At 41.9% G+C, this 20616-nt stretch overlaps 1 protein-coding gene across 2 annotated transcripts; it reads right to left on the bottom strand.

Annotated features, from left to right (window-relative positions):
- Window positions 1–467: 467 nt before the first annotated feature.
- On the bottom strand, window positions 468–17176 carry PGLYRP2 (peptidoglycan recognition protein 2). Of its 2 annotated transcripts, none has more exons than XM_026679654.2 (5): window positions 17055–17176; window positions 5819–5921; window positions 2788–3681; window positions 1554–1764; window positions 468–944 (listed from the first exon to the last, which is right to left on the bottom strand). In XM_026679654.2, exons 2-5 carry the CDS (start codon window positions 5880–5882, stop codon window positions 605–607), a joined length of 1509 nt encoding a protein of 502 aa, XP_026535439.1. In that variant the 5' UTR covers window positions 5883–5921; window positions 17055–17176; the 3' UTR covers window positions 468–604. The 2 variants fall into 2 exon arrangements, with proteins under 2 accessions (XP_026535439.1, XP_026535438.1); XM_026679653.2 differs by lacking the exon at window positions 17055–17176 and adding an exon at window positions 6042–6202.
- Between the last annotated feature and the right edge of the window lie 3440 nt (window positions 17177–20616).

The following is a 20616-nucleotide window of genomic DNA, read 5'->3' on the forward strand; positions in this document are numbered from 1 at the left end:
CAATGGTAGTGGTTTGGGCCAGCAAAGAGGTGGCGGCGGTGGCAGGCTGTTCGCGCCAGCAAAGAAGCGAAGAAAGGCTCACCAGGCATGCAGTTAGCTGGGTCGCATGGGAGGCAATGGAGAATGGTGAAGAAAGGCTTGTCATGGAGCTGGGCTATGTGAGAGGCCAGGTCGAAGGCAGGTCGTGGGCTGGGCCATAGGGGCCATGTGGTCGAGGCAAGTGAGCTAGCGAGCGAGGGAGCAAGAAAGCAGCACCTGCTGTGCTGCGGCCAAGGCAGATGAGGATAAGGAGTGACCGGGAGGGGGGGGCAGGCGGGGTGGGTGGGGCCAGCCAATGGTGCAATTAGCCAGTTCTTCAAACTGCACAAAATCTTAACAACTGGCTTGGCTGAACCGGTCCAAACTGGCTGAATCCCACCTCTGCTACAGCTCCTACCTCAAACATTTAAATAAAGAATGCAAATGGATGAATTTTTGATAATGTATTTTAATTGGGGAATTTGGATTGAGCCATTGAATCATTGCTAGTGTGAAAGGTTACCCCCTGGTGTCTGAAAAGGGTACTGAGATAAAGGTCTTTTGTATTTTAGTTCCAGGCTCCATATTAGATACAAATCTTATTGCTGTCCTTGTCTATAAAGCATCTTGTTTTAAAACCTTTCCATGTTTCTATCTCCTGGAAAAGTCTGTCTCCTGGGCATAAAGTGGGTACCATCTGGCGGTGTCCATGGATGGTGTAGTTTGCCTGAAGCCTGGCACCTTTTACTGCACACTGAATGAAGTTGTTCTTCATCAGTTCCAGCTCATAGGAGTCTGGGAGGGTCTTCATGTAGTCTCCAATGAAACTGATGCCATATCCTTTGCTGTTGTAGCCCCGGGTGTGAGCTCCTACCCAGTGCCAACCCCGGCCTTGGTAGAGGTAGCCATCACTGCCAAAAACAAAGCTGTGCAGAAGAAGAAAACAGAAAGAAAAGTAAACAGAAGAAAAGTATCAAGAAAAGCAGTGGAAATAGCTTGTGAAATGTTTCCATTTTCATAAAAAGAAATGCACTTTAAAAACACTTTTAGGAAAAATAAAACCCATGTAAGAATGTACAGCTTTGCTGAACGAGTAGAAAGATACTGCAAAACCAAATGAGAAATGAATATTATTTAAATAAGCCTTCCTAGAAATAAACAGTAATCTATATGATTTATATTCCAGTGCAGCTAAAATGGGAACATATGAAACAAATGTATAGGATTGCTGCTTCAAACCAAACATTGTTAGAGGAATGCAAGACAACATGCAGATAGCTTATCTATGTTCATTTTTTATCTATTAAAGTTTCTTCAAATATAGAGCTCCCCATTATAATTTGAACAGGGAATAATTTTTTGCCTGGATTAATTGGAATTTTGCTTTTCACCACTTTTTGCCCTACTATAAATGCAGTACACAGGTTTTAATACTCTAAATATATAATACATTGTACAATTTTTTGATAAAATGCTATCAAAATATGTAGCTAGTTTGTTCATTGGAAATGCATATTACATAAAGACACTTCTACCTGTAGCCAATGTCATCCCAACCACGGTCATCTTGGTGGAATCGCTGCATACTTCGCATGTCAGCTGCACATGTGGAGAAGTTTTGGCATGGCTTAGAAGGGGTGCTGGTGTGGTGGATGTAGACAAATCCCAAGGGCAGCTTAAGTTGAGTGGGTGTTCCTTTATAAGGACGGGCCCCCCATATGCACCGTGGGATTATGGCAGGACATTCTGTAGGGGAGTGGGAAGAAAAACATCAGAGCTGAAGAGCAAAAGAGGAAACATCACAGCATACCAGAGAGCAGTTTTGGTGCCAGGGTACTGCTGATAATGCAGTGCCTAGTATCAAATCACCCAGTATATTTTAGCAAAGTGGTAGCAAGAATCCATAGATGAGCAAGAAATTATAAATATTTATAAAATCAAATATGACAGAGACAATATAGACAGGAAGACTTCCAACTACTATATGTGTAGCAGTGTGAGAAGTTGCCCTCCTCAAATCATACTGAACCACAGACAGTACCTTTTCTCCAGCACATAGCCAAACTATGGATATTGTTATCCCAACATCTGGCTTTTAAACTTGACCACTTAAAATGAAACCTGACAAATCCAAGGAAGTGAGGGTGATAGTGGCACATGTTCCTTATAGCTAAGCAGTATATAAGTATCAGGACCAGTGTGTTTCTAAATGCCATAAGTGTCATAGGAGACATGCTTGCTCTTATGTCCTGCTTGAGAGTCCCCATTGGCATTCCACCTGCAATAGGATGAAGACATTTTTTAGCATTAGCTCAGGGGTCTCCAACCGTGGCAACTTTAAGACTTGTGGACTTCAACTCCCAGAGTTCCTCAGCCAGCAAAGCTAGACTGAGTTACTGTGTCAGGGAATAATAGTAGGATAGCAAAATATTGTTATGGGCCTAGAGAGCATATTGTGGCAGATGGAGGGCTGAAGGCCAGTATCTTTTCATTAGTTCCACAATGTGGTGGATGGTTCAAGAGGCTGGATTGTTCAAGAACCTGAGAAGAGGTTTCATTTAACTAAAAGTGTCTTTTTACACTGCAGGGACTATACTTCACATGGCATGAGATATTTGCTTAGAATGGACTGTAAGAAGAGGGGAGTATGTAAGTGTCGCAAATAAGTAAAATAAATGACTTCACTTGAACTAATTACCAGCAATGCAGTATCTCAAACATCAGCAATAAGTGAAATCAGAATATCTATTTTTCTAACAAGTGACATACCTACATACATCGTCATGAACTCATCAACAGCTTGTTTTGCCAGAAATGTCAATTTCTTGTCTGTGATTCCTTCAAAGAGGGAGCTGGCTTCATTCATCTTCCAGAGAAGTCCCAGAGCATTTTCTACCTGCTCCTGTAGCTTTTCTTTACTCAGCAGTGCTGCAAAAAATTTTCTGCGGAAATTACTGCGTATCTTTTCTTCCCCATTCAGGCCCTTAGAGCCATAATAGTCATTCAGCAGAACACTGATATTAGATGGTGGATCAACCTTCTCTACCAAGTAAGTGCCCAAAATAAAGCCATCCATTGCACCATTGATAACAGCATCAGGCATATACGAGGGAGGACCCATTAAGATAAAAGTACGGGGTTCAGAAATACTATCCCAACAGCCATTTGGTCCCAGGGCTACTTGGTTCTCCTTAGAGTAAAATAAGAGAAAAGTCATTCCAAGGTCCATTGAAATAGTGCTGGAAATGAGGGGATCCAAAGAAAGCTGTGATTCTTCACCAGAACTGTTTGGAGGACCAGTGATCAAAGGTTTCTCAGGCAGAGTCAACTCATTTTTCATTTTCAATCCAGCTGCTATTCCAGCAAATAAATGACTAATCGAAATTGTGGTTCCATCAGGAGTTAAGACTACCCCATGTTCCACTTCGGAGCCATGAAATGTATGATTCATTAGATTTTTAAAGAACATTCTCTTTGCCTTACTCAGATAAGGCGAGTCCAAGGTCCTGGAAGTCACTGGACCAAGAACAAACTGGCAAACTTTACTATTACAAAACTCCAATTCCTGGTATAGCTGTGCCATCATTAGGTCTGGGGTTTTGAAATGGATTTCCACATCGTTCAGAATTTCAATCACAGTGTCCATATGGAGTATCAAATGACCTGAAAACAGTAGGAGACAGATATCACAATTAGAGTAGTAAGCAGTGAGTGAGAAGGGGCAACTAAAGCATATGGGTTATGCACTCTTGGATAGAACATTCTGAATGAAATTGTACTTGCACAAATAGCTGAAACATCTGGCCAATAATACAGAGAGAAGCATAATTTGAAATGGTTCCAAGTGCTTTGTAATGACAAAATGAAGCTAAGGCTGCTGATATGGTGGACTGTGGAATAGAAAGAAGTGCATTATTCTCTTATGAAACAGCCATCTGTGTCTGCATGTGGATTAAAACTAGAGGATTTCCTGACAAATTATTTCCCTAAAAGGAAAAAATTAATGCCCAGGAAGCAATCAACTTTAATTTCTATCCCATCACACTTTCATAAAATAAGAGAACATATTCTTGATAATGAACATTTCTGCCATTAACATTTCTCCACCCAAACTGGAATTTCTTTGTTGTACATTTCTTTGGTTAAATTAACCAATAAATTGAACTTCATCTGCTTAAAACCTAAACATGTTCAATACATAAGAAACCCTAAGTGGGGAGGGGGTTTGTGAAAGAAAATGTTTTTTTAAAAGGAGTAGTGCATATTTGCAAATGACAAAATGATAACCTGCTTACTACATATTGGATGACTATTGCCAAATTATGCCACATTATTTTGCTCAAAACCTCTGTGGTTCAATTGGTATTATTAAAGGGAAGAGAGAAAATCTAATTGAATTGAGTAGAATTTACTCTATATGCTTATTTGTATCAGACTGAATTATGCTTTTGGGTGTTCAGTTACTGGTAAGACTTATTTGAACCATCAAATACTACAGTCATAGGAAATACATCTTATTTTATTTTAAGCAGAGTATTTCTGGATACTAATTGTGCTCCCGAAATATGCTTTAACCAGTGCGTGGTTATGGAAGGTAATATGGTGAAGAAGTACAAGTTTATCACCCAAGGTTTATCAGCCTTACTGATGAAAACTTTCTGGGTGACTTAGGGCCAGTCACATATCCAACCTACTTCATAGGATTGTTGATATGAGCAATAAAATGAAAGGAGATACTCCCTCCCTCCATGTAAGATCTGTTTTGAGCTCCTAGACAAAAGGTATATACAAAACAAATGGTAACAAAACAGCAAGCTATATTTTAGCCTAACATGTTCTGCAAATCCAGCCTGTGTGGTTTAGTTTATGGTTCATTGTCTTATGCAAACTCATCTAATGTATCACATCAGTAAGCTATACAATAATTCCTTTTTTTCCATGTAACAATAGGTGTACCCAGTTGCTATTAGGATTGCTATTCCATTCAGCCACCTTAGATTAAATCAGTGGAAAGGGAGGAGCTGATCGCAAAACAGTAAACTTCCCAAATGTCCCCTGCTTCATTGCACTTGCTCTTTGTCAGTATGCCCTACACTTCAGCATTAAGATGGGGCATGGGTAGGATAGAAAGACTGACTGGAATCCAGAAGGCAAGAGGCAGCCTAGGCCAGGCTTCCCAACCAAGTGTTCTATCTGATTACTAACATGTCTTCTTTAGTTAGCATGTTTCTTTTTTTTTAGATATAAGATTCAGCATATCTTGAGGGGGAAAGCTGATCAATGGAAGAGCAGTGAGACCTTTCCAGGGTGAATCAGACCCTTGCCTGGAATGTTGCAGTCAAAATATTGCAGAATAACAGATAGAAAAATAATAAAGAAGAAAATGATACATTTTCATTTTTAATATGCATGTGGAACCATGATTGGACTCATTTGCAGGTCTCTCCATCCCCTTTCCAGCCAAGTTTATTTACTTTGTTTTTTATTAAATTTATTTGCCACCCATCTCATCAGAGATGATTCTGGACAGCTTACAAACATTAAAACTAGTATACATTAAAATAATAAAACAATAACAATAATACTGTTAAAAAACAGGGAGGAGGGGAACACAAAGCACACAGGGACACGTGGAGTCTAGAAGGGTACCCTGGTTGGGGCTTCAGGCCAAATGGCAGAGCCAGGTCTTCAAGCCTTTACAGAACTTGGAGTTGCTTTTTACACAAGCAGTTTTGTGAAAATACTGTATATTACTAGTCTAGGTCATCTGCAAGAGAAAGTGATCTGCCTCGAATCTTACCTGCATGGACTGTGCTGACACAAAATTCCATCACTGGCACAAGTCCCAGCCATATTAGGAACATCCTGTTGGTGGTGTGAAGGATAACTTACAATTATGGCACCTGCAATGCAAGGAAAAGGAAAATGAGGAAGGAAAAATAAATAAAAGCTAGGGGGCTGAGCCACACAGATAACTCAAAGGCCAATCAGGAAGGCAGCCTGATCATTGGACTCTGTCTCACATTATGCTGGGAATCTGCTAAGAAAGCTGGTAAGCCAAGAATGTCCAACTCTTTGCTGGGATGGCAACTCCTGACAGTTTGTGAAATGGTGGTGTTCCCATTCAGAGTTTCTGCAGTCTGCGGAGACCTCTGGTTGAGCCAAGGTTGCATTTTGGAAACAGGGAAAACAGCTCCTCCCTCCCTTGTCATGACAGGGGCACAACTTGTGCTGCTGCAATGTACACACAGATATCCAAGCAACTGCTTGAGTGCACATATGCACATCCAGAGAGTTCATTCTTTGCTAAACTGTAATGTTGTGTATTAAACAATTTGCTCATCTATGTCAGATCTGTACTGAATTCAGCCTTGCTTCTGAAATTAAAGTGCCAGCTAGGACCAAAGGTGCCAGTTATCAGTTTAAACTAGTATAGCAGCTGTGTCCTTTCCTTTAAAATGTTGACTTTTCTTATATACACTTTGATTTCAGATTAGTTTCCTGTAGTACTTGGGTATAGGATTGTCCTTAATGAATTCCTTATAGCTACAGATGGCCTACATCCACCTATTTTTTGGTCAAATTTTCTCCAGTTGTGGAACAATCCTCCCCTTGCACTTTTTGATCTATATTGTCCCATGAGATTATCAAAGGATTTACCTGGTGAATTTCATTTTGTTTTTGTTCCTAGATCAGAGGAGCTACAATGCAACATCACTGACATGTGCTGCATTGGCCAACTATGGACTAGATGAGCTTCAGAAATGTCCTCATATTTTTGTTAGAATTAGATGCCAACTGAAGCAGCTACCCTCCCCCATCCTTAATATAGAATAGCAGAGTTTGAAGGGGCTTTGGAGATCTTCTAGTCTAACCCCCTGTCAGTCAGGAGACCCTATAACAGGGGTCCCCAACCACCGGTCCACGGACCGGGACCGGTCCGTGGAACAAGTCCTACCGGGCCGCTGGTTTGCTGGGCGCCGCCATCTTTTTTTGATGAAAAAGTGCTTCTGGTGAGCTTTTCCGGGTAGAAAGCTCACCGGAAGCACTTTTTCATCAAAAAAAGATGGTGGCGCCCAGCTGATGCCGGTACCGGGCCGCGGCGCCCAGCTGATGCCGGTACCGGGCCGCGGCATAAAAAAGGTTGGGGATCACTGCCCTATAACATTCCAGACCAGTAAATGTCCAATCTCTTCTTAAAAACCTCCATTCATGAAATGCCCACCACTTCTGAAGGCAAGATTGTTCTCACTGACAGGAGATTTCTCCTTAGTTCTAGGTTGGATCTCTCCTTGATTAGTTTCCATCCATTACTTCTTGTCTTGCTCACAGGTACTTTGGAGAATATGACAATCCCTTCTTCTTTGTAACATCCCCTCATATTGTAAAACTGCTATCATGTCACCCCTAAGCTTCTTAGACACACCCAATTTCTGTAACTATTTATCATGTTTTAACCTCCAGACCACTAATCATCTTTATTGCTCTTCTCTGCACTCAACATTTTTTGTGTGTATCTGGTGGTCAGAATTGGACTCAGTATTCCAAATGTGGTTTTACCAAAGTAGCATAAAGCAATACTAACCCTTCATGTGACCTTGATATTATCCCCTGTTGATGCAGCCTAGGGCTGCTTTGACTTTTTTGGCAGCTGCCGCATACTGCTGGCTCATATTTTTTATTTTTATGGGAATTGATCTCAATTCCCTTCTGATCCACTGTAAGTACTCACACAGGCTCAATCTGAGGTTTAGGTGGGAGAAGCTGCCAAAAAAACAGAGGCTACAGCTGATCCCACAACAAAAGATGGAGGTTCCTTTGCTGAAGAATTTAGAAAGAGTCTGCATCATTCTCAAGCTGTGAAATGCTGTTTCCTTCAGAGCTAGGACTGCTTGACCCTATTTCCTCAGCTTCATAAGTAATTTAAGATTTATCTCTTATTCTATATGCACTTTGTGCTTTTTCTTCATTACTCTTTTCTTAGAATTTGGGTACACTGCCTTGATTTTATATGACTACTATAAATACATTTTTTAAAAATAGGAGATGGGTGGAGATAAATTAAATAATCAAATGCCAATATGCTCTTCAATAAAGAAAATTGGAGCATGGCAACAATATTTGTTTTATTTTTCTTTTGATAAGCAATTGCCCTCTTTCTCTTTGTCACCACTAGCAACACCTAGTGTTCTTATTTATTCTGATGTAAAAGAATTAGGCAGATTTTCCTGGGGTCTCCACAACTTCATAGTGCTCCTGAATGCTTTCCCCTGTGTCAAAGTAGAATCATGGAAAGAAATGGATTCTTTCTTCCCTTCCTCCCGAAGAATTTAAAGAAATTCAAGAAATTACCAGAACACAGATATCCCTAAATAGGACTGCTATCACGAGTAAAGTGAAATAGGACTGTTGTACTGTCAACTGATCAAAGTGAAATGTAAATAATTTTCTACCTTCCAAACTTTTAACTGATAGAACATTCTGTAATAATGGAGGCTCATTTTGCTGATTGGACCCTGATTGCTGGGTTTCTCACAAATAAGATCATACTAGGTTTTCTGAATATTAAATAGAACTTATGAAGCTCTTTAGTTGAATTGGGCAGTGCAAATGAGTTATGTGTGGTATCTTCTTGCTTTTTGTTTGCAAAAGTTCACATCGTCTAAAACTCAGTGTCTGTAATAAGAACTTTATGACTCAGATTTAGTCATATTTAATCCCTAGAACTGATATTAGTTATGTATGACAAGTCTAATTGATTGCAATGGACTGATTCTATAACTGAAACTGGATCCATGCAAATATAATTCAAATTATTTTGAAACTGATAGTGTAATGTATCCAAAAAAGCAATTCTTTTGCCCACGTTGACCAATAAATGATAAGCACCAAAGTCTAGTTTTAAGGTGAATCCACCTAGTATTTTAATTCCAATGGGCAGGTACAGTTCAAATCTGGAACTAGTAGTAGACTACATTAGGTTCGCTATTTCCATTTTAATGCTAAACAGTACTTGTTCATTAAATTTACGCTCCATCCAGTTTTCTTTACTCCTGAAACTTTACTGCAGGCTATTCTTGCTGACTGTCAGCAGTTTGACAGTTTGAATCTCACTGGCTCATGCTCACCTGCTTCGAGAGGGCTGTAAAGCGGTATATAAGTCTATGTGCTATTGCTATATATGTCTGTTCAAATGACCCTTGGAAAAATGGAGCTGTCATTGTTGGATGATAAGTCATCCAACTTAGGCAAAAACAATTAAGCAGGCAGCTATATATAGCATCTGTGCTTCAACAGCAGAATAGTTGTTATTAGGAACAGCCAATCAGAACTCTTGAGTTATTTCTCTGCAACTCAAAAATATCTAACTTCCTAGTTCTGGAAATCCAGGGACCTATAATATGATCCAATAAGATGTTCCCATATAAGGGAATTCTAGTCTACAGAGTGAATCCCACAAGTGATTTTTAAAAAGGCTCTATTTCCAGACCACAAAGTTCTGAGTAGTTGAACCAGCAGTATCTGACACAGTGCTCTCCACTTTTTTCCTTTTCATTTCTAAGGCAGCACTGTAGTTAAAATCATGATGTTGTTCTTCATAGGTATATGATGTTAACTCCATAGTAACAAGGAATTTACAAACAATTGAATGTATTTCTCTTATGGAACACTTTTTTAAAAAGTGTGGACATTTCTGTCTGGAGCAGTCATATCGAAGAAAGAATTGTAATTTCTTAAAAAATACACAGCAAACTTAATTGATGAACATGGAAGACATTTTAACTACACTTTTCATGTATCTATGAACATTCCAACATTTTCAAAAAGTAATACTAGGCAGGAATTGGAGAGGGAGGGGGTTACTCAGGCAAATGTGAGATATATGCAAGGATGTTTAATCAGAAGTGATTGTCTCTACAGAAATAAAGCTCTTTCAAAGACAGAGATTTCCAGAGTTCTGTTCTCTTCTGTGTCCACTATGTTGTAATATTTCCCATCAGGAAGCATACCTACGTTAAATATGATAGCAACTTTGAACTTCCCCCTTTGTTTTGGCAGCTGAAACAATCATTAGTCACCCCTTCAGTCTAGAATTCTACAGTATCTTTATTTTCCAGCATCACAGGTTGTGGCCCATGTATTTCCAGGATTATTTCACAGGACTGGAAAATATAGGTTTTGCAATACTGTAATCTGAACGCTGATCTTATCTTATCATAAATGCATGGAACATATAGATATGAAGTGCTGAATGGGTAATTTTATGAGTAATCTCCCTACCCAGGTGTGTTTACTTGCTTGAAAGATCTATGGCATATTAAATGTTACGAACTAAACAAACTCATTTGACAATAACTATACTACCTTACTTCAGCAGCAGGCTTGTAATCCTGCACTTCGGATTGGCCCGCAGATAAGCGAATCGTGATTGGCCGATTCTGGCTGATCTGATTGGCTGACAATGGGCCGTCTCTGATTGGACGCTTTTAGAGCGGTTAGTTCAAATTCATTGGTCGTTGTGACAGCAGCCAGCTCTATAAAAGAGCTGCTGCTGCCCTAGTTGTTGCTCTGTTCTGAAGTCACTATTAAAGAGTTGAATTGAGTCACTATCGATGCCTCGTCTCCGTTATTGCGACCACTCCTCCAGATCTAACACTGGCGACGAGGGTGGGATTCGGAGACGATAGAGCTGACTGAGCACTCGCTGAGTACCGAACAGAGCACATGGCTAAGAAAGCGCCAACAACGGCAAGATGGCCAGCGGCGCCATACCACCCGCTCCATTTGACCCAGCTAACAAAGACTGGGACTCGTATATAGACAGGTTCCAGATGTTCCTGGAGACCAACAATCTGAAAGACGCTGCGCCTGGCAAGAAACGAGCGATCTTCCTGACCCATTGCGGGCCTGCCATTTTCAAAATGGCTAAGGCACTTGCTAAACCAGCGGAAGTTAAGACAATGGATTGGGATACCCTCGCACCGATCCTCCGAGCCCATTATGCACCAGCGGTACCAACGCTTATCCGAAGGCACGAATTTTACCAGAGGGACCAACGGAAAACGAGAGCGTTGGGGACTTCATCGCGGACCTCCAGAACCTGGGAGGCCTCTGTGGTTTCGCAAACCTCGAGGAAGCCATGAGAGATCGCATAGTTCTGGGATTAGATGACCATACTGCGCAGAGCAAGATCATGGCTAAAGGGGACATCGACCTCACAGATGTCATCACCGACGCTACTGCAGCAGAAGCAACCAGGAAGTCGGCCGCTCGAATGCGCCGCACCAACGCACCGCTCCGCCAACTCGCCAGTGATACTACGCCTTTTTCCGAGAGGCACTCAACAACGGCTCACCATGAAGACCTCGAATCCTCATCTGATAGTGAGGAAGAAGAGGTCAACCAACTCAGGTCAGAGCGCGACCAGCAAGACCAGAAGAGCCAGAAACCTGCACGTCAATGCGCCGGTTGCGGGGCCAATCACCTGCGATCGGACTGCAAATTCCTCGACGCACTCTGCCATTCCTGTGGAAAGAGGGGCCACATCGCAAAGGTTTGCAGAAGCAAGCGAGCGTCAAGCCCAATCCGAAGAACAACGGGCAGCCCACCTGTAAATCGGGACCGCCTGAATCACCAATGGAACCACTATCACTACAGAAATCGAGCGCCTGCTGCGTCAGCTAGGAGAGAAGAGGCACACCAAACCATTACCATTGGTCACGCATCATCCTTGGATGCAAGAAAGATCCGAGTGAAGGTCGCCATTGAGAATCGTCCATGCGTAATGGAAGTAGACTCGGGATCGTCCCTATCGATGGTCTCGTGGAAAACCTTCAAACAGCTGATCCCTGACATCCATCGCCAGGATCTCAGCACCCAAAAAATCATATTAAGGGACTACCAGGGGAACAGGATTCCCGTTGCCGGTTCCCGCAACGTCCAGGTGTCCTTCAAGGACCACACCGCAACTCTGCCTATTACCATCTTCGATCGAGACCGACCCTGCTTGTTGGGGTTACAGTGGTTCACTCCACTGGGAATTGAACTAGCTGGCATTCACCAGACCGGGAACAGCAACTGGGAAGCGGCCCTCGTCCAGGAGTTCCAGGATGTGTTCACCGAGAAGCTAGGCAAGTACAAGGGATCCCCCATATCATTTAGCCTCAACCCCGATGTCACGCCCATCCGCCTTAAGCCTCGAGTGCCCTTCGCACTCAAGCCAAAGATTGATGAACAATTGGACAAATTAATAGCTCAGGGGGTGTTAGAACCGATCTATCACGCCCGTTGGGAAACCCCGATTGTAACTCCCATAAAGCCTGATGGATCGATAAGAATTTGTGGGGATTACCAGGCCACCCTAAATCATGCGCTTCAGCAGAGCGCTTACCCGGTACCTGTGGTCCAACATCTTCTTCACTCCTTGGGTGGCGGAAAAATATTTGCAAAATTGGACCTCGCCCAGGCATACCAGCAACTACCCGTAGATGCAGAAACTGCTGAGGCCCAGACTATAGTCACGCACAGAGGTGCGTTTAAATGTAATAGACTCCAGTTCGGAGTGAGTGTAGCACCAGGCATTTTCCAAAGCCTGATGGAGAGACTGCTACAAGGCATAAAAGGAGTCGTGCCTTATTTCGATGACGTATTGATAGCTGCCCCCACTAAAGACGTATTAGAGAAACAACTCAGAACGGTCCTTCAGAAATTAAAAAACGCTGGTTTAAAAGTAAAAAAAGACAAGTGTCAACTTTGTACTGAGAGGGTTGAATTCCTGGGGTACCTTCTTGACAAAAAGGGAATCCATCCCACTGAGAAAAAAGTAACTGCAATAAAAAACGCCCCAAGACCCAGGAATAAAACAGATCTCCAAGCCTTCCTAGGACTCATCAACTTTTATAACATCTTCTTGCCCCAAAAGGCGACTGTAGCTACATAGACTACTCGAAAAGAAGGCTTCCTGGGTCTGGGGACACCGGGAAGAACGAGCCTTCCAGCAAGTAAAAGATCTCTTAACCTCAGATGCTGTATTAATGCAGTATAACGAGACTTTGCCTTTAACGGTCACCTGCGATGCTTCACCGTTTGGGGTAGGAGCCATCTTAAGTCATGTCCTACCAAACGGAAATGAAGCACCTATTGCTTTCTTTTCACGAACTTTATCAAAGACTACTATAACTCAAATTACGGGCCCCAGATCTTACAGTCTACAAACTAGCGATGGGAAATTATGGAAGCGCCATATAGACCAACTTCGTTCCCGATTGGCACCTAACCCTATCTCAACTCCTGAATCTCAAACTGGGGGGGGAAGGGAAATCGAGGGGGCCGAAATAGAAATAGCAGACGACCCACTGACGCCCAGCAGTCTGCACAACCAACCATGGGATACTCACCTTCAGGAGGAGGACCGAGCCGGGTGATTGTTTCACCACAAAGCAGCCCGGCCATAGAAGCAAGTCCAGGGAACCCGGATGACAACAGAGAGGACAGCCCTGAGTCCCTGAGCGAAACAGTGGAGCCGTTTTCACCACCCGGTCCTACAGACAGCCCACCGGAGTCCGCGCCAGAGCAGAGACCGGTGGAACAGTGAAAATCGAATAGACAGGTGAAACGGCCTGCCTACTTACGAGAATACATCACCCCACCCCTAAGACGGAACCTAGGGGGAAGGGATGTTACGAACTAAACAAACTCATTTGACAATAACTATACTAGCTTACTTCAGCAGCAGGCTTGTAATCCTGCACTTCGGATTGGCCCGCGGATAAGCGAATCGTGATTGGCCGATTCTGGCTGATCTGATTGGCTGACAACGGGCCGTCTCTGATTGGACGCTTTTAGAGCGGTTAGTTCAAATTCATTGGTCGTTGTGACAGCAGCCAGCTCTATAAAAGAGCTGCTGCTGCCCTAGTTGTTGCTCTGTTCTGAAGTCACTATTAAAGAGTTGAATTGAGTCACTATCGATGCCTCGTCTCCGTTATTGCACCCACTCCTCCAGATCTAACATTAAAGGTGAAATGCCTTGTGAGTTACTTAAACAGCAGTAACTGTTCCTTTAAGCCTGCAGGTAATCCTACACAAAGCAGTTTAAGGGACTTCAAAGCTAGAGCACCCATCAAAATTATTCTGCTGTCTTAATGGTAGAAAGACTGTCTTGTTTCTTAGTTCCTGCTCCATCATGAATAATGCACCTGGGCCCATTATTTGTGACATCATTTGTCTAATGGTTTGCATTTTCACATATTTGGGGTTAGGAGAGGAAATAGTTCCTAATAGAGAGAAGGAGATTGATCTATTCTCCAAAGCACATGAGGGCAAGACAAGAAGTAATAGGTGGGAGGTTAGCAAAGAGACTTCCAACCTAGAATTAAGGAGAAATTTTATGTCAGTGAGAACAATTAATCAGTGGAATGGCTTGTCTTCAAAAGATGTGGATGCTCCATCACTGGAGATTTTTAAGAAGAGATGGGACAACCATTTGTCTGAAATGGTATAGGGTCCCCTGCTTGAGGGGGTTGGACTCGGGTGGAATTCTACCGGTTCAGACCGGTTCTATAGAACCAGTTGTTATGATTCTGCGTAGTTCAGAGAACCAGCAAATTGTGCCCCTCCCTGGCCCCACCTCTCTCTGCCCACCCCTCCCCTCCCTGCCCAGTGAGTCCTTATCATGCATGCGTGACATTGCGTGCATGCCCGGCATCGCTGACTGCATTCTTCTCACTCCTTAAGGTATTTCTTTTTTTCCCCTCCCAACAATCAGCTGTTCCGATGATCAGCTGTGCTGGGATCTGCCTGCTGTTTTACTGCTTCACCCAGGAGGCTTCCCTGAGGCCCAGGAGGCAAAAAGGGGCAGGGGCAGGGGGAGCTGAACCCCCCCACGCTCCATTTTTGGCCTTCCTGCGCCCCAGGGAGCAAAAATGCCCCTCCATTTTTTCACTTCCTGGAAGCAAAAACATTCCCCCAGGAGGCTTCCCTAAGGCCCAGAAGGCCAAAAAATGGAGCGTGGCTCCATTTTTTTGCCTTCTTGGGCCCCAGGGAAGCCTTCTGGGAGCAAAAATGCCCTTAGGCCCAGAAGGTCAAAAAACAGAGCATTTGGGGGTGGGGGGGGGGTTCCTGCAAAAAAAAAGAATCCACATCTACCCAGTCATATGGCCATGCCCACAGAACTGGTTGTTAAAAAATTTGAATCCCACCCCTGCACAAAAATGATTACATGACCCCAGGACACTGCAATCATCATAAATATGAGCCGGTTGCCAAGCATCCAAATTTTGATCATGTGATCCTGGGGATGTTGTAACAGTTGTAAGTATGAAAATGGTCATAGTTTGCTTTTTTCAGTGCTGTTGTAACTTTGAATGGTCACTAAATGAATGGTTGTAAGTTAAGGACTGCATATATTAACTATATTATACATTTAATGTATAGCTCAAGACAATTCCTCTTCACCCAATGTAGTCAATGCAAGCAAAAGATTAGAAATACCTAAATATCAAATAGATTAGAAATTAGCTTGAATATTTTTTTGGTCTAAATGTCCAGCCCAATTTTAGATTTCCCATTTTATTTTAAATTTTCAATCTTTTTTTTTTTTTTTTTGGAACATCTGGAAAACAGTTCTGGGAAAATTGAAAGCTTTGCAAATCCTTTGGGGACACTGTGGTTCACTGAGGTCATCCAGGGATTGGGACACAAATAAAGTATCATTTATAGAGAGAGGACACCTATCAGCACTCTTTTCCACCAAAGCCTTACCCAGGAGACATGAAGCAGTGGCTGTTTTGAAACAGGGCTTCCATGGGCTAAAGAAAATGCAAGCTGACACACAATCCAACCTAGATGAAAACACATTTTATAAAAGTTTGTCTGACTTATTCTTAGATGGCAGAGGAGTTGCATGCCTCCTAAAAATTCCAGAAATCTTTTTTGGTCTTTCCAACCCTGTGGAATGTTAACAAAACATAGATAAATGAATTTGGGACTTTATTTATTTATCCAACTGGCCTGCAGCAAGTAACTTCCCAAAAACTAGGCAAAGGAGACCAAATTTGTTGGGAGCAGGAGGAAGTTGGCAGAAAAAAACTGTGCTTGCTGTAGGGAAACAAATCCACAAAAAAAAAAAAAAATCCTGCAACGCATATCTATGGAACAGGCCACCCAGCAGCTGCTCGCAATATTACTGGCTCTTCCATTCTAACCCCCCCCCCTCCTTCCCAGTCATGTGACCCAGAGCAAAGTTTTTATTTAGCAGTCGGAAAGAGTTCCAGGAGCTGCCTGCTTTCCCTGCCTTGTTGGTACAGCTTCATTAATAGAAGTAGGAGTGATCTCAGGGACTCAGAAAGCGTTGAATCTCCTTAGCCCATATGTCTGCATAATACTGATAGTCCTTGGCTTATGACTGATTCCTTAGTGACCAATCAAAGTTATGACCAACCTGAAAAAAGGCTCATCATCCAGATCCAAAGTTCTGACCATCACCCACCCTCGGCAGTCATGTGACAACGCTTTGGACATTCAACAACACGGCCACATTAATGACTGTTTGCAGTGTCCCAAGGTCACTTGACCAGATTTTACAATAATTTTGTCAAAAATCAGTTATTTCTAGTTTTCAGCAAACTGCATCTATAGAAAACCATTGGTTTGCTTAATGACCATTGGGTTTGTTTTACGACTGCTTTTGCTCAGCAACTGCCCTAAAACCATCATAAAATTGGACCAACCCATTTTACTACCATTATTATTTGAGACCATAATAGGCAGGTTTCATTATGGTCATAACTCAAGGACTACCTGTAAAAAAGAAAAAAAGAGAAAAGCTGCATAATATCATTATGTTACTCCTGCATTGGATGTCAAGTAGTATTCCCACAGCCTCAGTTAAATGTGGCAAAGATGTAGAATCAGAAACACAAAGATTAGAAATTGTTTGGGACTGTAAAGAAAGACTTGGATTGAGAACAGCAATCTGGTGGTTAATGTTCTCTCTGGATGCCCACCTCAGATGTTCCTATAGAAAAATGAGCACTCACCTCCCATCTGAAAGCAGCGGATTCACTGATGTTTGCCTGGGCTTCCACAGATCTTATATAATCCTCTGAATTATATAAGCAACTTCCCCCTTCTCAGTACAGATGCTATACCTGTTGTTTCTGCATTCTCACCAGGCTGGTTGGCTCAGTATCAATCAACAGGAGCCGCCCAGAGGAACTCAGCCCTGCTCTCTGACCTGGTTGACCTTTGAAGGGAGATTCCTTGAGTGCTCAACCCAGGGATCTGGCACAGTTCTGCTGGGAGTCACAATGAGGGCACCAGGAACAGCTAAGCAGGAACTTACTGGCCCCTCTGGAACTGAGATGGGTGTGTCTGGCCTATTGAGTGTGGTGGAGGCTTGGTATGCTAAACTCTCCCAAAGCCACATGTTTGAGATCAGGATAGAGAAGGGTTCTTTTTGATGCTGTGTTTGATGCTAAAAAATACCCCATCCCAATATTTTAATACAGGTCAAGGCACCACCTGCCTTCCTTCTTCAATAGCTCATAAATATTTCTGTGTTTTGTAAGGAACACCTTTGTTTTTCTTCTTCTAATTCCATTTTCCTGAAACCCAACTAAGTCACAAACTTTATTTTCATTGTTGGTTAAAGACAGTGGGAATTTCCCCAGCCTAAGTAAGGTTTTACTAACAGATGGTCCAGAGATTGTTAACTTAAAGAAGTTAACCATTACCTGGTGCATGGATGTCCTTCACTGGACAACTGACCTTTTAAAAGTATAATTCCAGCTCTAACATCTTCCCACCTGGCCTCCAAAATCTCCAATCCTTACGCAGAAGGTTTTTCTTTTAATTTTTCCTATCCCTACAACAGTCTTCCAATGTAAATAGAGCAGCAAAATAAAGGGCTGTGATGGTAGGTGGTAGGTGTGTGGAGACTTGTCACAACTGGAGTTAAAGAGTCTGGAAATGAATTAAATGGAAAGAATCATGTGAGGGACATTCAGCCTTTGTTAAATTAATTTATGACCTTTATTAAAGTTTAATTATCTGTTCTACACTAGGGTTTGAGAGGAACTGCTCTTTGCCAAATGAAAATTAGATTACAAGGTTCATTTTAGGCTACTAGAGATAGAATCTAGGTGTAGGGCTTTCAGCTTCCTTGTCAACTTTAGCAGGTTACAGCTAACCAAAAAGGTTCCTTCAGGAGCAAACAACTGGTTGAAGGCCCTGAGTATAGGACTCAGGATTGCAATCTTAATCAAGGGTTAATATGATGATGATGATGATGATGATGATGATGATGTTGATGTTGATGATGATGATGGTGATGGTGATGGTGATAGTAATACTCTGAGTTCCAGGAAACTAATGACATCCCCAGAAGGAGTACTTCTTCTCCCCCATCTCTTTCCCGAGTAAAGGTTCAGCACAACTCCTGTCTACTTTATTATTTGAACTGATTCACCCATATATAGTATTTAAAAAACTAGTCTACATGTTCTAATGGCTATTTTGCATCTATTAGTACACTTACTGACTGAAGCCACTTAAGTACTGACTTAAGTCAGTACTCTCAGACTCAATAAGGACAAACATAACATGTATTCAACATTGTTTGAATATCCAGCATTAATATCTGTCATGAAATAGCAATAAGTGGAAACCAGGAATTTTAAAGTACAGTACATTAATCAGCTGAAAACAAAGGCTACTCTCCAAATCTACTAGATATAACTTTCTAAGTTTTTTTAAAAAATAATATTAATAAGTTCACTGTTTGAATAAGAGCCATGATGGCACAGTGTTATAATACATCACTGCAGGCTAACTCACTGCCCACTGCCAGGAGTTCAATTCTGAGCATCTCAAGGTTGACTCAGCCTTCCATCCTTCTGAGGTCAGTAAAAGGAGGAGCCAAATTGTTGGGGGCAATATTCTGGCTCTATAAACTGCTTAGAGAGGGCTGTAAAGCACCTAACAGTATATAAGTCTAAGTGCTATTACTATTATTGTATGTATTGATTTTTATTTATTGAACACAACTTTTATTTGAAAGACAAGAGTATGTCACTTCCTATTGATTCCTCTATCCCTTTCCAACGGAGTCAAAATCTGCCCTTTGCAGCTTTTGACCATTCCCCTACTGACGCCTAGGATTCCATGCAATTTTCTGGGCAATATTAGGAAAGGATATTGCCACTGTCACCTCCTTGGGTTATTTTTCAGCTTCTCCACTGAGTCCATTACCCTAGAATTCCCTAGTGGTCTCCTGTCCAAATTCAACCTTACCTGAGTCTGCATAGTTTGCAAACCCAGACTCATGCTGCCATCTTCTGCCTCAATACATAAATAATAACATATGAGAAGATTAGAAGATTAGAGGAATTTTATTGTCATTGTACAAGTACAACAAAACTGTGGATGCACCCCAGCAACTGTTCGCAATACAATAAAACCAAAGCACTTAAAAATGAAGATAAGAAAGATAGAGTACCCACGTCTCCATTTGCAATTTGAGAGTACAATATCTATGAATATACACAAAATATACATCCAACACTGACTGTAACGCTTAGCTGAGTATAATACACAAGAGATGGATTGTACTGGCTTACGAGTTGAGCCCTCCTCGCTGACGGACCATAGATTGCGACTCTCCGCGGCTATGGTCCGTGCTCTTTCGTTGGAGAGCCCCGATCATCGTGATTAAGGGCTGAAGCTGCCTTGGAGGGGCGGTGGAGTAAGGGGAAGCTGCAAGCCAGGTTGAGGGGAGCTGCATCCCCCCTCCTGGGCTTGGTCTTTTTCCCCCCGAAGACGACTGCATCGGTGGTCTAAAATGGCCACCCCAAAGAGGAGGACTCAGCTGGACTAAGGTTTGTGCAGGAAGGAAGGAAGAGGTGGATAACATCTGAACCGGGACAACTGGGCGACACAACTAAACAAAAGTACCCTGGGTTTAAGGTAACATTGAATTTTTAAGAAAAGAAAAGTGAGCGGCGAAATTACAAAGGGACAGGAAAAAAAATAAGAAAATATTTTTGACAGCTAAGTGGGGCTTAGAACTGGGAAAGGAAGAAGCCGGAACTAAAGATTTAACTAAATTGGACTAAAATATTTTGGCAATAAACAGGCATAAAACAAAGCTGGACTTAAGATTGTCAAAAAATAATAATAATAAAATTTACAAATTGGAGACTGGATTGTGCTGGAATATTGAGGTTCGAAAAACCCTAATTAAAAAAATAGGGGGAAAAGGTGAAGACTTTGTATAATGGAGAGTGCCACCTTCTGACAAAAACTTGAGCTCAAACAAAACGGAAAGCACTCTGTTTCTGAATGAACTTGTGTTGATATAACGTTAAAGAAATATTGAAACAAAGTAAGAATCTTAGAAAGTGAAAGCTGAACCAGAATAAAAAAAAAAGCAAGGAAAGACTGACTGTGGGATTGATTGATGTTTTTGGTATAGACCCTGGCCTGGAATAATTGAGAACTTTAGAAAATTGAAAGAAGAAAGAAGGAAAGTAAAAGTGTTTTTTGTGGATTTCAACAATCATAAAATATAAGAGTGTGTAATGATGATATCTCTTCGGGAAT

The sequence above is a fragment of the Notechis scutatus genome, chromosome 2 (genome assembly GCF_049901735.1).
Source record: "Notechis scutatus isolate UNSWTSFEM ecotype Mainland chromosome 2, rNotScu1.2, whole genome shotgun sequence".
Classification (NCBI taxonomy): domain Eukaryota; kingdom Metazoa; phylum Chordata; class Lepidosauria; order Squamata; family Elapidae; genus Notechis; species Notechis scutatus.

What these genes read in the sequence shown, in the direction of transcription:
- PGLYRP2 (XM_026679654.2), bottom strand. Translation starts at nt 5,882, where the DNA reads ATGTTCCTAATATGGCTGGGACTTGTGCCAGTGATGGAATTTTGTGTC. An exon ending in GTTCATGACGATGTATGTAG is followed by an intron (nt 1,765 to 2,787) that starts GTATGTCACTTG and finishes ACTCCCCTACAG; the next exon opens with AATGTCCTGCCATAATCCCA. An exon ending in TGGGATGACATTGGCTACAG is followed by an intron (nt 945 to 1,553) that starts GTAGAAGTGTCT and finishes TCTTCTGCACAG; the next exon opens with CTTTGTTTTTGGCAGTGATG.